The sequence below is a fragment of the Trichechus manatus genome, unplaced genomic scaffold (assembly GCF_000243295.1).
Source record: "Trichechus manatus latirostris isolate Lorelei unplaced genomic scaffold, TriManLat1.0 scaffold00019, whole genome shotgun sequence".
Taxonomy (NCBI): Eukaryota; Metazoa; Chordata; class Mammalia; order Sirenia; family Trichechidae; genus Trichechus; species Trichechus manatus.
The window spans coordinates 17,924,612-17,939,068 of record NW_004443955.1 but is presented as its reverse complement, the minus strand read 5'-3'; the positions used below and the strand labels follow the sequence as shown (position 1 = coordinate 17,939,068).

At 44.1% G+C, this 14,457-nt stretch overlaps 1 protein-coding gene and 1 long non-coding RNA gene across 2 annotated transcripts in view; one reads left to right on the top strand and one right to left on the bottom strand.

Moving 5' to 3' along the window:
• Positions 1 to 11,389, bottom strand: part of LOC105756070 (uncharacterized) — a 52,802-nt gene extending 41,413 nt beyond the window's left edge. Inside the window, exon 1 of the long non-coding RNA XR_001121464.2 lies at positions 11,240 to 11,389. This is a non-coding gene — a long non-coding RNA (uncharacterized LOC105756070). The remainder of the gene's footprint in view (positions 1 to 11,239) is intronic.
• NR2F2 (nuclear receptor subfamily 2 group F member 2) overlaps positions 9,970 to 14,457 on the top strand; it is a 12,958-nt gene continuing 8,470 nt past the window's right edge. The window contains exon 1 of the mRNA XM_004372662.2: positions 9,970 to 10,393. Within this exon, the coding sequence (XP_004372719.1) occupies positions 10,351 to 10,393 (43 nt within the window). The 5' untranslated portion in view covers positions 9,970 to 10,350. The remainder of the gene's footprint in view (positions 10,394 to 14,457) is intronic.

The window sequence follows — 14,457 nt, the reverse complement described above, 5'->3', positions numbered from 1 at the left end:
AGGAAGGAGGAAGCAAGTCCCATTCGAATGAAGTCCGCCTATGCAAGGAGCGGGTTAGGAAAAGGGGAAGGACAAGAAAATCCATTTGTGTTTGTATTTGAAATGCAATTTATTATCCTGAAATACGATGGTTAATTTCAGTGAGGTAGGATGCTGGGAAAAGGACAGGCAGTTAGGAAAAGAGAGTGGTAAAAAGAAGCTCAGTGCTCAAATATCCACATTCACTAATATATATTCAATTCATAGGATGAAATCTCTCTCGTCTTTTTGCATCTACTGGAGGAGCTCAAGTTAGAGAAGGAAATAAAATAATCACTTTAGCGATAGATTATTCCACCTGAATTGTCTTTATTCTATGAGTAAAATGCTTTTGCAGACTGCAAGTTTCGTGTAGGTGAAAATTCTGGAGGTGATTTTTGATTTTGGATTGCACCAAAGTGCTTTTGTGCACCATCTTCAACCCCATAATGAGTTTGGTCTTGCAGAGAAATTGGATTTGAACAGCAGTTTTCTTGTGCACTTTAAAAATCTTTCCAAAATGAAAACTCTTCAACACATTCTTATTTCGGAAAGGTTAGATACATCTGCACAATGGACGGAAAAATTTTTTAACTTCACTGAACTTTTTGTCTATATGTGATCTGGAATGTGTGTGTGTGTGAGTGTGTGAGGGCGTGTGTGTATATATGTATATAATAAAGATATGCATTCTCAAAAAGTCTGTCTCCCTCACACAAAGTATTTTTCCACAATGAAATTTGAGTTTGTTCGAGATCTCAATAAACATATTGTAGGTGGCAAGTTTAAATGTGCCATATTAACAACTTGTTATCCAATACAAATTAAGTCCTTATGTGTCAAACGCACTGGGCACTGGATTATCTACAAGACAAGTATTTATTGAATAACTGTTGAGTCCAATTTCATTTTAATGTGACTGACTGTATGTTTCAGCCTCTTAGGCAGAGATAAAAACACTCAGACCTGTAACTGTGTTGCAATATTACACCTAACTTGTCTATTTCTATTATTGTCTCTTAACTTAGAATATGGAAAGAAAAGCTTTTTTTTTTTTTTTGGTTGTTGTTGTTCTGAAGAGCAAGGAGAGATAGAAAAACGGCTGGCATTCAGCCTAAAGAGAAATCATTGAAACAAATTAATCCTATGCCGTTTAAATTGACATGGTAATCCATCATCAGAGAAGGCAAACTCTGAAAGCAATCTAGAATCTGCCCTGCTCTTTCACTGGCCCTGGAGGCACAAAGACAGATAGTAAAGGAAGGAGGAGGGGGAATCATAAAAGTTAGGAGTGCTTAGAAAAGAATAAAATCAGTTCTAACAGCTCTCACTGTCCTGCCTCTGCAAACTGCCAATGGAAGGGAGAGGTTAACTTTAAACAGTTGCTTTCCCAAGTTTGCCTCTAAGTGGTAGGTTATCGGGAGTCGGGAGTCGAGCTCCAAAGGTCTGCCTCCTCCACCTTACCAGGCTGCTGAGTACAGTCAAGCCGTTGCTGCTGCATGTAAAAAGCAGCCCAGCTGGGAGCTATGGCAGGACCCACAGTTACACAGAAACTTCCCCTAGAGTGGTAAGGGGCTTCTTTTGTGGGGTTTAGGATTTTTTGATTTTGTGTTTTGGGTGGGAGATAGTGGGAGAGGGTCCTGTCTCTTTTTCTTTTTCTTTTCTTCCTAATAAACATCTTGTTTTGCACTCAGTGAAAGTGCATTCATTGTGATGCATAAAATAAGACTACCGGAACACCCCTAAAAACTGACCATCATGCTCTGTCACTTATTTCTGTCTCTTACTTTAGAGGCTATTTTTCAAATCTTCCTTCACTGTAAAAAGTCGGAGATGATATGTTGTTAAAACTTGCTTTAAAATTCAAAAATCACATATATAACTCAAGTGTCCCATCTTGGTCAATAGCTAAGATGAAAACTCCACTGTAAAAACAGTGTGTCTGCATTTCCAGCACACTGAATCCTAACAATTTTTTGTTGCTTTTTTCTCTTTAGCTAATACACGTAATGGTGTTTGTTTGCTTATTAGAGGTGGAGGTTTCAGAACGTCACCTTCTCATCATCACTTAGATACAAACAATTTGAACACAGAAGTGAATATTATTTGTCAATTTAATAGTGCGTTAAGCTACAAAGGTACAAAGTCAAGAAAATTTCATTTTTTTTAATTTAAAAAATTCACTTTGTTAACAATAGACAGTATATGAACACAAAAACCCAGATATCTTAGTGTCAAAGGCAAGAAGGCAGAAGGCTCCGAATATAAACCGTACCCAACAGCTGCCCTATATTAATTTATCTAGGATAGAGTTTCTTTGAGTTTATTAAGAAAAATTTCTATGTTACTGAAACTTCAGAATCAACATCACACCTCTTTTCTATAATTAGAATTTATATTCACTGGTTAAAAAAAAAGACGGTGGACAGTTCTTGCTTGTTGGCTGATGTTTTTCAAAGTGTGTAAGCATAAAAGATGAATTAAAGGCATATCTAGAGTAAATAGGAAAGAGGAGTTAAAGGTTCTTACATGAAATATTCATCCACAGCCATACCAGTTGCAATTTTAAGAATTGTTTGGAAATAAAATGCTAAGGAGTGTGTGTGTATGTTTTAATAGAACTTAGGGAATTTAAATCGTAGCTCTTCAATAACTGACCATTCAATTGTACTTCCTGAAAAAGATCTAATGCCTTTGAATTTGTTTTCCATTGATATACAATGTAGACTTTAGCAAAGTAGTGTATGATTTTAAAAGCCATTGAATTAAGTAAAATCACATAAAAGAAAATCAATGAATAAATAAGCATAAGTCTTTGCTACTCAGAAAAGACTAGCGAGAAAAACATCTTTTAAAATCCCCTCATGGCTTAAGTTAGTGAAATTTACTTTGTAATCACTTGGTAATATGGCAGCAAGTATATATGCAAGGTGAAATTTTGCTACATTTCTTTGGGAGTCTATAAATAAGTTACATTCCTTCTTCAAAGAAATAGTGTGGTCTGATTTTTTAACTTCTCCTTCACATGTGATATGATGTGGTCTTGTCAAGAAATTAACCAATGTGGCATTTTTCACTGTAGTCAATACTGCTTTCCTTTAATGTTTTCAGTTTTGTTTTAACTATTTTAAGTGATATCATCTTAACCAATTTACCTCAGACAAGCACACAAGAATCTTTCGGATAAGGTTGATTAATCTCTTATAAATTATAATAGACTCATTGAAAAACTGCCTCTCTCTATCCTGTATTCAAATTTAAAAAAAAAGTATAAATTTTCTTTAAACAATGCACTTTGAAGACTCTCAAGCTAATACTGCCTATGGTCAAGAAGCTACGTATTATGTTAAACATCCTCCTCTTAACTTTGCACAGAAGTTCTTTATTTATTTTAACGTACACCGTCAATATTTCAAGAAATCAGCCTTTTAGAAGAGAAATATGGTTGGTAATGTAATTAATGAAATATGTTTTCTAAATCATGCATAATGCCCTATTATGGTGGTATGTCTATCTTTGTCCATCTATTTCCTTCTCTAATTATATGCTTATATTGAAACTAGGTGGGAGTTTTTTCTTCTTCTCCTTGCCTTCCAAAAACCAAAAGAATGGAAATTATTTCTTAAATTATTTTTCTCCATCTGAAATTCACCTTGACTTGGTAGTTAGATGAAATTAAATAAGATACATTAGCTTTGTTGCTGTGCTTGTAGTTTCTTTAAATACACACATGCAGCTAATTAACAATATTAATTTATCTGGATGTTTGCCTTACTAGCACCTTCACATTCAAATGACTGGCATTTGAAACCATTTGATCAATGCTTTTTTTGACATACCAAAAATGAACTGTCATTTTAAAGATTTCATTACCAGGCTCTTGAGAAAAAGGAAAAAAAAAAATAGAGAAAGAGAATAAGGCAATCGTTCCTCATTCTGTCCATTTCTAAATATGAACTGATGACCACATGGCCTTAGATGTCTTTAGAACTTTCTCAGCAGGAGATGCCTTGCAACTTAATATTAATATTAAGAGCATTTACAGCACATATCAGACTTGATTAAATGGGCAACAAAATCCTTATGCCATCATCTCTAGCTAAAGCTTCTTCTACTTCAATTCTTCAATCACTAAAAAGCAAAATAAACAGAGTAGCCTATCACTGATTTTTTTAAACCAATACATTGTGAAAAAGATGCTCACCTTTTGTATAAATGCCCTGCCAAAGCTGCCAAACTGAAAATTTACATTTTTACCTTGAACTGTCTTTCTATGTTTCTGCAAGCCACAATAGCTTCACCATTCCTAAGTTCCTTCAGCTTGTATTTCAACAATAGTGGTTCCAAGGAGCCCATTCAGAACTCTTTTTTTGCACTGCCTTCTGCCAGGCTCCAGAACGTACACATGAGTGACAGCCTCTATCTAGTGTTTGAGTATATGAACCTTTAATCCATCAAGAAACTTCTAACACCTTGAGAATATATATACACCCATGTGCACACACCTTCATGTACATAACTATTGTATAACTACCTATTAAAATGTCACCTGGTTTGAAGTCAGCAGAATATATTTTTCTAATCTCATTCATATTTTATGGCTACAATTTGGCTACTGACAAGATTCTAAACTAGCTTTAACTTAAAGAAGGTAAAAGATATTTTTTCCACGGATTTTAACCCCCCCCCCCAATAATTTACTGTTGTATACACGTTAGAAATATTTTTAAAGTGAACTGGTGGTCAGTTAAATAGACGAAAATATTTCACTACACTGTGTTTCCTTATTCCCTAAAGTCCATCTTCATGGAGTGTGCTAGTTGATGGATGAGACTGCTGTCTCTTTCAATGGAAGTCTGCTTTCCTAGCAAGGGTGGGGGCGGAGGAGGACCAGTGAGGGCAGGGGGCTCTGAAAACCTCGAAACTGGAGTGAATTTACTGCTCCTTCCTTCTTCCCTTCCTTTCTTCTTTCCTTTCTTCCTTCCCTTCTTCCTTCCTCCCTTCCTTCCTTTTTGCGACAGTCGCTTTTGGTACATTAGCAGTTAACCTTCGCTCTGTCCAAAATCAAGGGTTAATGAGACCGGGTTCCTGACACCCTCCAGGTCAGCGAAGCTCCCGAGCTTCCATCGTAGAAATTAGAGGGCTGCCAGGGAAGGAGTTCGAGGCACCGATCACCTCACACCTGAACTCATCGCCCCAGTCCACCAGGATTCATTAAAAAAAAAAAAAAAAATCCTCCTGGAAAATGAGGAATTGGATCTGTAGCTATGCTTCCTGTTGCACGGAGAAGCCAAGCAGGGCAGCCTGAACTGAATCCCTCAAGCTGCCAAGAAAATCGAGAAATAAGGGGAGGGGGCTTTTTTTTTTTTTTTAATAATAATAAATGTAGCTATCAATTTCTTCAAGAAGAGAAGAGACTTTAGGAAATGGTCAGGAGCGGGAAAAGGAAGAAGAAATCAAAAGGACTCTCCCCTTACCTCGCCCTTTTCTTCCCCCCTCCCTTTCCCCCGAAATTAGTGCCTACTTGATTATTTGCAGCTGTTTCGGACCTCAAGGTTTGTTCACAGTAGCGAGACTCGCGCTTGGAGCAGGGAAAAGCCATTTTCGCGCCAGGACTTTGCTGCTTGGGTTTGGAAAGAAGATTCTCCTCTGTGTCCCAGCAAACTCCCCCAAAGCCTTGCTAACTACTGCAAACCCTGCAAGTCCACACACCTCCGCCACTCCAGACTCCCTGCACCTAGCCTCGGGACCCCAGACAGGTTTCCATCGCTGTGGTGTGGCCTAATACCCTCTCCCCCGTACCAGGCTGATTTTCCGCCTTTGGGAGAACCAAGGCATCCTAGGGCTTCCTTAGGGTCTGTCACCCTGCTCCTGCCTTCCTTCTTGGTCTCTGACTTCCTCCCACCCTGCCCACGAGCACGGACCCTGTAATCCACTCGCTCTGCCCGGCCGGCGGCCCCTAGTGGGTTCTGCCACCCGGCGGCCGCCCTCGAGACCAGATGGGTGGGAGGGAGAGGCAGACTTGGCCGCCGAGTCCCTTTAGGAAGATTAAAAGAGACGAAGAGCAGAGATTTATCAAGGAGAAAGTTGGGGGGCTGCTGGAAGTCCCCGAAATGCCTGGGAGAGAAATGCAACCCGTTTGGGCCACACCTTGACTCCAGGAGGCTGGTTGGGGAGACCCAGAGGGGTCGCCGCCACCCGCACCGTGGGAGGACCTGCCGGTGTCCCCGCGCCGCGCCTACGATCCCTTCGTGACCGCCTGGCTACTGGCCACTGTCACTCGCGGCGTGGAGCCGGTGACTCCCAAGCTCTCTGGCCCGCGGTGGCCCGCGTAAGCCCACACCCGGCGCTGGCTCCTTGAAGCCGGGACCGCGGGCTCCCTGCCGGTGGCTGCGCCCTCGCCTCGCCCGTCGGGGAGGGAGGGACCGAGGCCTGCGCCGGGAGCTCCCTGGCGGTGGCAGGGCCGCCCCCCTCGAGGCTTGCACCCCCCTCTCATCCTCGCCAAATCCCAGAAAGCCCTGGTCCCCTTCGTCACCCCGGGGGCTTCTAATCACTCCGTATCGATTTCCCTAACTCTTTTCATCCCGTTGAAGACACATCTTAAAACACTCCAGCCCGGAGTGTGCTCTGGGCTTTATCCACACTAATAAAATGATTTACCCTTCTATCTGCGCTTTTCTCACAGAGGAAAATCGTTCAAGCCCTGGCTATTTGCGTGTGATCAGTAAATATTTAGTGCGGTGACATCCTCAGCTTGGCTTCGGATCGATTCGGGGTGGGGGGGCCCTGGGAGGTGCGCGCTGTCCGGGCGGGGCCTTCCCAGCCCCCCGAGGGCTCCTCCCGCCCTCGCCGCGGGCCGCTGATTTACGGCCTCGGCAACCAGCAAAGGGGGGCGAAAGCTCGCCTGGAAAATTGGCTTTTCAACCTTTTTACTTTTGACATTCAGCCACTTCCCGCAGGGTCTTATTCTCTCCCACCTCCAAGGGCGCCCTGGGCGCGCCGTACGTCCTTCCTGCTACGGCGCACCGCGCTAGGGCCTCGCGCACTGGGTCCACTTTTCCAGACCTGCCCGCAACGCGGTGCGGCCCAGTCCCCTGCTCCGGGGGTCGTCTCCATCGGGCGCGGGGTTCTCCCCCCGACCCCACCTCCACACACCTCAGAGGGCGAGGGGGGTGGCAAAGCCAGGAGCTGCTGTCGGGTGTCAACTTTACCCCTTTCCTTAGCAGCGAAAAGAGCTTAGAGGTGGTGTACCGGGGGCCTCCGGCCCGGATCTCGGCTGCCCAAGGGCCGCGGCAGCGGCTGTTACAGCGTCAGTGTCCCCCGGTCCTCCCTCCTCCCCGGGGCACACACTCCTTCGTTATTGCAGGGCTGCGCCCTGGACCTGGGATACCGGGCAGTGGGGCCGGCCCTAGGCAGAGCATGGCCCGCTCTCGCCGCCTCCTCTTGGACCCGCTACCTAGGACCACTACGTTGTCCGGGTTAGAGGACGTAAGGCGTATCAGCCCCTCGGGTTCCACTGCTGTTGGGCCAGGGGCGCAGGCCTGAAAGACAGCAACACTGGCGCCCACCTGTTAGCTGGCCGGCTCCCCTCTCACCTGTGTTCCGGGCCTCTCCGCTTCCCCTGGGGCCCAAGGAGGAAAGTGCGCGACCCTGAGGGGTCCACGCTCCCCTCCCCAACGCTTGCGCCCTCTCCTTTGTCCCACAAATGATTTTCTAAACCGCCTTATCTGCAGACTATATCTTTATACTAATGCATACTTAATTGGTCCATCTTGACTGTCCATATAAAACAATTTAATTAGGGTGCTTTCTTGCTTTGGAGAGCAAAGAAAAAAATCTGCCCAGTGCTTATTGTATTTAGCACCAATACAGGCAGAAAATGTAGCACAAGTTTTTGGTTGAAAGAGCACCTCTGTGCCCATTGAAGGGCGTTGATCCGAAAAGACAGAAAGGACAAGTAAAATCGATTTGAAGCGACCCTCTCTGTCCCTTTCACACCATTCAGAAACTCCATTCCTTCTAAGACAAAGACCAGTGCCTTGGGAATTCTCAGGGAAAAAGAGGACTCCAGTCTCAGAAGCCTAGGGCACTTTTTTTTTTTTTTTTTTAATTCTCAATATTGCACTTAAAACCCACGCTGAGTGCAGTGCCCCTCGCGTGCGGGTTTCACAGGCTGACCCCTCCAAAGCGCAAGGCAGAACGCTGACAACCTCCCCACACTCCTGTCGGATAGGCCTTCTGGCCTGGCCAGATCAGCCCTTTAGGGTTAGTGCGGCCCTCACCTTTGACCCCCAGATCCGAGTGGCTGCCAGCGCTACAAGTCTGGCCACAGTTAAAAAAAGAAAAGAAAAGAAAAGAAATCTACTCCCAAACCCAGGGAAATCAATTCTGGTTCAGCCGCCTGAGTCACCTTACCCGATAACCACCCCCCACCCCACACACACACTCCCACTTTTTTTCCTCTTCTTTTGCAATGAACTGCCGTAGCTACCCCTGAAGGAGAGCCTAAGTTGCCAGGGTTGCGACGCTAGGTTGCGGTGAGTTGCCTAGTCTAACTGGTCCTCCATGAGGAACCCCAGATGCTGGTTCTGCGGCAGGCGCCGAGGCTGGGGAAGGTGGTCATGGATGTGACCTGGCCGAGGAAGGGAGGAGGGAGAGGACGAGAAAGGAGGCCAGAGGAGGGGAGGGGAGAGACCAAACTGTGATCACCTTCACCTGCCCTGAGACCAGCCCCTCTGTTCAACAATCCCTCGACCTTCTACTGGGGTTAAAGGGGGCGGGGGCGGAAGGGAGGGGGCACCGCCGAGTTACAGAAGTGGCCTCCTTCTACTAAGAGAATGAGTTCACCGCCTCCCGGGAGGAGCCTCACCATCCATCCACTCTGTATAACTGATGAGACAAACCACAAGTAAAAACTTCTGTAGCCCATATTTATGGTATTAATGAATAGTTAAAAAAAGATTTACACTTCTTATGATCAATATTCCGAGTTATTTCCCTCAAAGTATATAATTACAGTGTCTCCAGAGTTTTCATCATTGTTTGAGGTGGCAAAACCATTTGTAATTTTCATTAGCCAGTAAACATGTAATTAACATTCAGCACTGTGTTTAACTTAATTCCTGTTTAAGACAAGGACAAGAAGCAGCCGAAGAGCGTTAGTTCCATTTGTCAAGTCTGACATACATCTTCCCATAACTGTTTCCTAAAATAAAAGATCCGTGTTTCATCGTTATTCTTCTCTTAAAACAACAACAAAAAATTCATTAGTTAATACTGTATTAAACTGCAAGAGGAAGCGTAGTTTATTCTCAATTTTCGCTAGTTACTGTATTCCTGCATCCTCCATTCGTTCTGGGGACTAGGGGAAGGGAGGGGGTGAATTAAGCATTCTTTATTTGCAGTAGTGAAATGGGGAACCCCTCCCCCCAAAAGAAATAGGTTTCCTCTTCAGGAAAGTTCTAGAACGAGGACCGGAAGAAGGGCACAAATTTGCAGAGGAGAGGAAAAAAAAATCACCTGGGGGGGGGAGGATTTGAGTTAAAAGTAGAAAATGAGGATTCCAACAGATTCCTAGGAAAAATGTTGCCCTTCTATTTCAAGTTCTATCTTTGATCCAGGACGAGAGGAGCCTGTCTGCCAGACTTCGAGGCTGCTGCTTTTTCTCCCTCCTCTCCCACCTCTGTTTTTTTCCCAACTTGCTTTAGGATTAGCCTCCATCCCTCTGGACCCCAAACAGTGGAATTTGGCTGTGCCTTGGGTCGTCTAGCTTTGCAGTATCGCCTATAGTTGTTGGCGGTTTTCTGCTGAGGCTGAGCCGTTTGCTCTAGCCTCCTTCCACTAAACTCATTAAGTTGGGAGATTTTTTTCAATTGGACGGGTGTTTTTAAAGTCTCGTCTTTCCAGCCCCAAACAAGGTGTAACAACGCACTCTTCCTTCTAAGGAATGAGATGAGAGACAAGGATCACTCCAGACATCTCCTACCTACGGTTTGGGGTTTTTTTTCTTAAAGGCGAGGCTTGCATTCCTCAGCAGCTATGTACAAAGCTCCCTGAAACCTTGTCTCTCTAAAGTTAGTGTGCAGGGTTTTCCAAGGCTGAGGGCGCCTAATACATGGGGAAGCACTTCCTTGAGGTGGAAGATCTCTCCCTTCACCTTTCCTCTTTTTCCCTCAGGCTAGTGCCTACTTTTTATCAGTTTGCACAATCGCTTAGATAAACACCGAGGAGAAGATTCTCTTTAATTATCAAAGACACATCTTTCCAGGGGGCCAACAAAGCGTTTATTTCACCCGCCAAACTAAAGGAGAGTTATTCCAGTTTAGAAGGAAGATGCAAGCGGTTTGGGACCTTGAACAAGGCAAATATGGTTTTGGTATGTTTGCTTACAGTATTTTTTTCTCTCTCTCTCCTTTCTCACTTTTCTCCTTGTGCTGTGTGGGGTTGGGGATGACTTGGGGCTTTTCAAAAAATCGGTTTGCTAACGTGTATGCAATGCCTAGGACTGTGGTTTAAGGGGTTCGGGGAAGGGAGGAACAGAGTCAATTCAATGCCTTGCTATATTTTATTGCGTATGTGTGGTAGGAGAAGGGATGGTGGGGGGAGAGGGTGAGAATACAATTGCAAAACTGCCAAAATATGATTAAATCGAGGGGTAAAGACTGCGGTGCCTCCCATCTCCTTACCCTGTCTCCGCAAACTCATCTCCTACCACAGAGCACACTAAAGACCAGTCCTGTAAGCGTGGCGTTCCTAGCAACAGACCACTCGGTTTTACAGCAAAAGAGCTGTTAGGCTCCCACGAAGTATCAGAATTTACGGTTCGATGTGCCTCTGCGCTGCATTTTGCAACCTTGTGCAACTGACAGGCAGCCAGGCAGGGAGGGAGAGCAGCCCTGCCCGGCGCCCTCGGCCGCGGCTCGGGGAGGCGAGCGCTCGGTTAAGCTAGGAGGAGAATCGCGAAGAGAAGGGTACTCACCATCCGGCGGGGTGGTGGAGCTGGCGTGCGGATTTCAGGCAAACGTTTACCTTTTTGCTGTCTATTGCAACCGCGCCGGGCTGACTTAAGAAGCAATTCTGTGCTCTCTCCAGAACGTTCAAGGAATGGTTTCTCATTTTAAAAAAGCCAGCGAGAGAGACGACAGAGACAGAGAGAAAGAAAAAGAGAGGAGGGGGTGAGGGGGACTCACATAAACCCAGTTCAAAAAAAAAAAAAAATCACCTCTTAGCCAGTGACTCGGGGACCGCAGAGGTGGCGAGATCCCAGTCTGGTCCAACCAAGCCCGAGCCAATTAATTTTAAATCCTGAAAAATTATTCAGATTAAAATGTACTGAAGTTTCATTCTCCTATGTCTACGTGAGCCCAAAGTCGTTTCCCTTTAAGAGCTCCTTTTCTTTTAAAGTTGAATTTTAGGCAGCGAGGACTCTTACACTAGGGGGCAGACAGATACTGTATTTGCTCCAATCTTAAGCAATTTTTTCCCTCCCAGCATATGCTCTGATTTAGCACTGTAAATTTTTCAGAGGACCCAACTCTGACAGCCCCTGGTGATTTTCAAAGTACCACAAGCCAGTGGTTAAAAATTGCATTGACTTGGAAGTTCAGAGGGACACAATGGAAGCCCCTTTCCCTATTCATGGAGCTCCAGTGTGGTGGAAGAGAAAAACACACACGGACTAGATTGAGGGAAAGGAGGAATTCAATGAATCCTGGTGGAAAGCACTGGTTTCTACTGAGTTCAGAGTTAAACTCAGTATTTACTGGGGTCTGTATTCATATTGTGATTTAATCTGTAAAGAATTACAGCCCGTCAGGCCACTTGCTGCAAGAAAATCAAATTCCGGGGTTTTTGTTTTTTTGTGGTTTTTCCCCCCAGATTAAGACAGACGTTTTTCCAACTTTATCCGGCCAAATTGAAGCTTGCCATTCCTTTCATTAAAATAAATTTACATCTGCAATAAAAGACCGGGATGGATTTTTTTCTTTTTAACAGTAGCAACATATTCATATTTATGTTTTAGTCTTGGAGCTGTTTTGCTCAAGGCAAATGAGCGTCTCTAATGAAGACATTTTAAAATAGTTCCCCTCCTTTTTCTTCTCAGTCTGTAGTCCTCTCTCTTCTTCTTTACAGTAAAATTAACTATAGTTCATACATTGATTTTGTTTTTCTTTTGCTTTTTAACAAAGTCCCTATAACTGAATGCGTCCTAAAATACAGAGTAAAAACCTTTGACTTCATGGCAGTTCTGTAGTGGTGCAGCCAGCAGGCTCCAGTTCTGTAGGAGATGGTTGGGAAATACTTCATTTAGAATCTAGGGCCATCAGAGTGTACTTCAAATTCCAAAAAAAATTTCTAACTTGATTGCAGAAACTCTCTCTTCTACAAAATTTTCCCCTCATATGTTTGTAAAAGGTGGTCTTGCCATGGAAGTCTCTGCAGTCAGGAAGCGAGATTAAGATTTCCCTGTAATCAGTTCTTCTCATCTTCTATTAAAATTGAGGTGGGTATGCCCATTAGATTTCCTATCTCAACCCCAGCCCCACCACATCTCTGCTGAGTTTGCTCCTAAGACATCTGTGGCATTAGGTAATTCCTCAAATCATAAAGGTTGAAAGGAAAAAAAAAAAAAAAATGTTCCCCTCTGAGATGATCTCTTTGCTACCCTTCTTCTCTTTAAGAGAAAGTTATACTGTGTCTCTTATCCACCTGAAATTCTCAGCCTGGCTTTGCTCTGTGGCAATCTCATTATACAGCAGGTTTATGATAGTTCAGTGTTCACTGTAGTGTTGGTTTTTGTTTTTTGGGTTTCTTTTTTTTTTAAACAACTTTCAAATAATCCCAGCACCTGCAGCTCTAGGGAAATATGTGATTTCAGCTGAGAAAAGGTTAAGGCTAAGCAGGTTTCAAGAGTAATGCTTATAGAAGATTTTTCCTTCCCTGAAAACTAGCCCGTCTCTGCCCACATCTTTGCTTAATCCCTACCTAGTATTCTGTGAGTGTGTATAAAGGGTATTGAATGCAAAGTGCAAGCGTCATATGCCAATAACATATATAATTTATTTTTTTTAATTTCCTCTCTGATTTTTTTTAGCTATCAAGGATGCTTTTCTGCAGTCGTTTATTAACTCTTTACATATGTTTATTTTTCGTGGAGCTCGGCGTCTTTTTGTGTAAAATATTTTAATTGTTCGTAAACCTGGTTGACTTACCAGTTTACAGTTTTTCTTGGCACAAAGTGTGCATGATGGAGTCAGAATTTTCCTCTATAAATATAGGATAATCATAATCCACTAAACAGGTCATAATCAAGCAGAAAGGTTACTGCTTTGGAATATAGCGTCTTCCGGGGCAATTCTAGATGTTTGATGTTTAAAACCAAACACCCTGAAATTCAGAGACACAACCACCTCAATTATTGTCACACATTGGGCACAATGGCATAGGCTATGAAGTTGTTATTGCAGTGAATCTCTAGAGGTAGACTATGGCTTGTGTGTAGTTTTTGTGAGTTGTACTGGTACTACTTCCAGTTTGGGGCAGAATCCCTGCGTGTGTTTTAATGACTATCTGAATGCTTAAGAGGAACTTGAGGAACAATGAAGTCCGTACTCAACCGTTCTATGACCTAGAAGCATAGTCGCTTAAGTCTTTGTCTGTATACATTGACAAATGTACATCTGATACATGTGCGCTTACACGTGTGTACAGAGGGTGTGCATAAGCGAGGCCGACGGCTGCCTCCGCCTGTCCATCAGCTGGCCTGGACGGTCTTTTTCGCTCTCACGACGACTCGGTGTGTGGCAGGACGTTGGCTTTCGAGTTAGCTAGAACCAACGAGAGAGAATAAAGTTGAGGAAAATTGATTTTAATTGCATCATGACAAAGAGATGAAGTCTACTGCTTCTCAGCATCCGAGATGCTTTATTTGAACAATTAAAATGTCAGGCCACATACCTGTGAAATGTTAACTCTACGAGAAAAAGACAGACACCAAACAGATTTTTCCCCTAAATTTTTTTTAAAAATTAAAAAAAAAAAAAAAAAAAAGAGCCACCAAACCGAGCGAGTAACCAGAGTTGATTAAGAGAAGAGTCTTCCATTACCCGGATTTGGCCAAATATTTCGTTTGTAAAATGCCTGAAAGCTGAGTTCGCGGCACCTTCCCATCCCTGCCCCTTGTCCCTCTGCAAAGAAACCGAGAAACTTTTTTCTTTTTCTGGCACTGCGGGCACAAAGATGAGCCGGCAGTCCCGGGTGGTGCGCGAGCGGCGGATTTCGTGGCATCGCCAAGTTGCGCGAGGCGAAGTCCTCGATCCCATCCCAAGCCTCTTGCAGAGCCTTTAAGAGGCGTTGTGTGTGCGCGCCGTTCTCGTCTCTCCGCCGGGCGGAAACCCTGGGTGCGGGGTGCTGGGCTAGCGGGGGCCGCGCGCCCCGGCC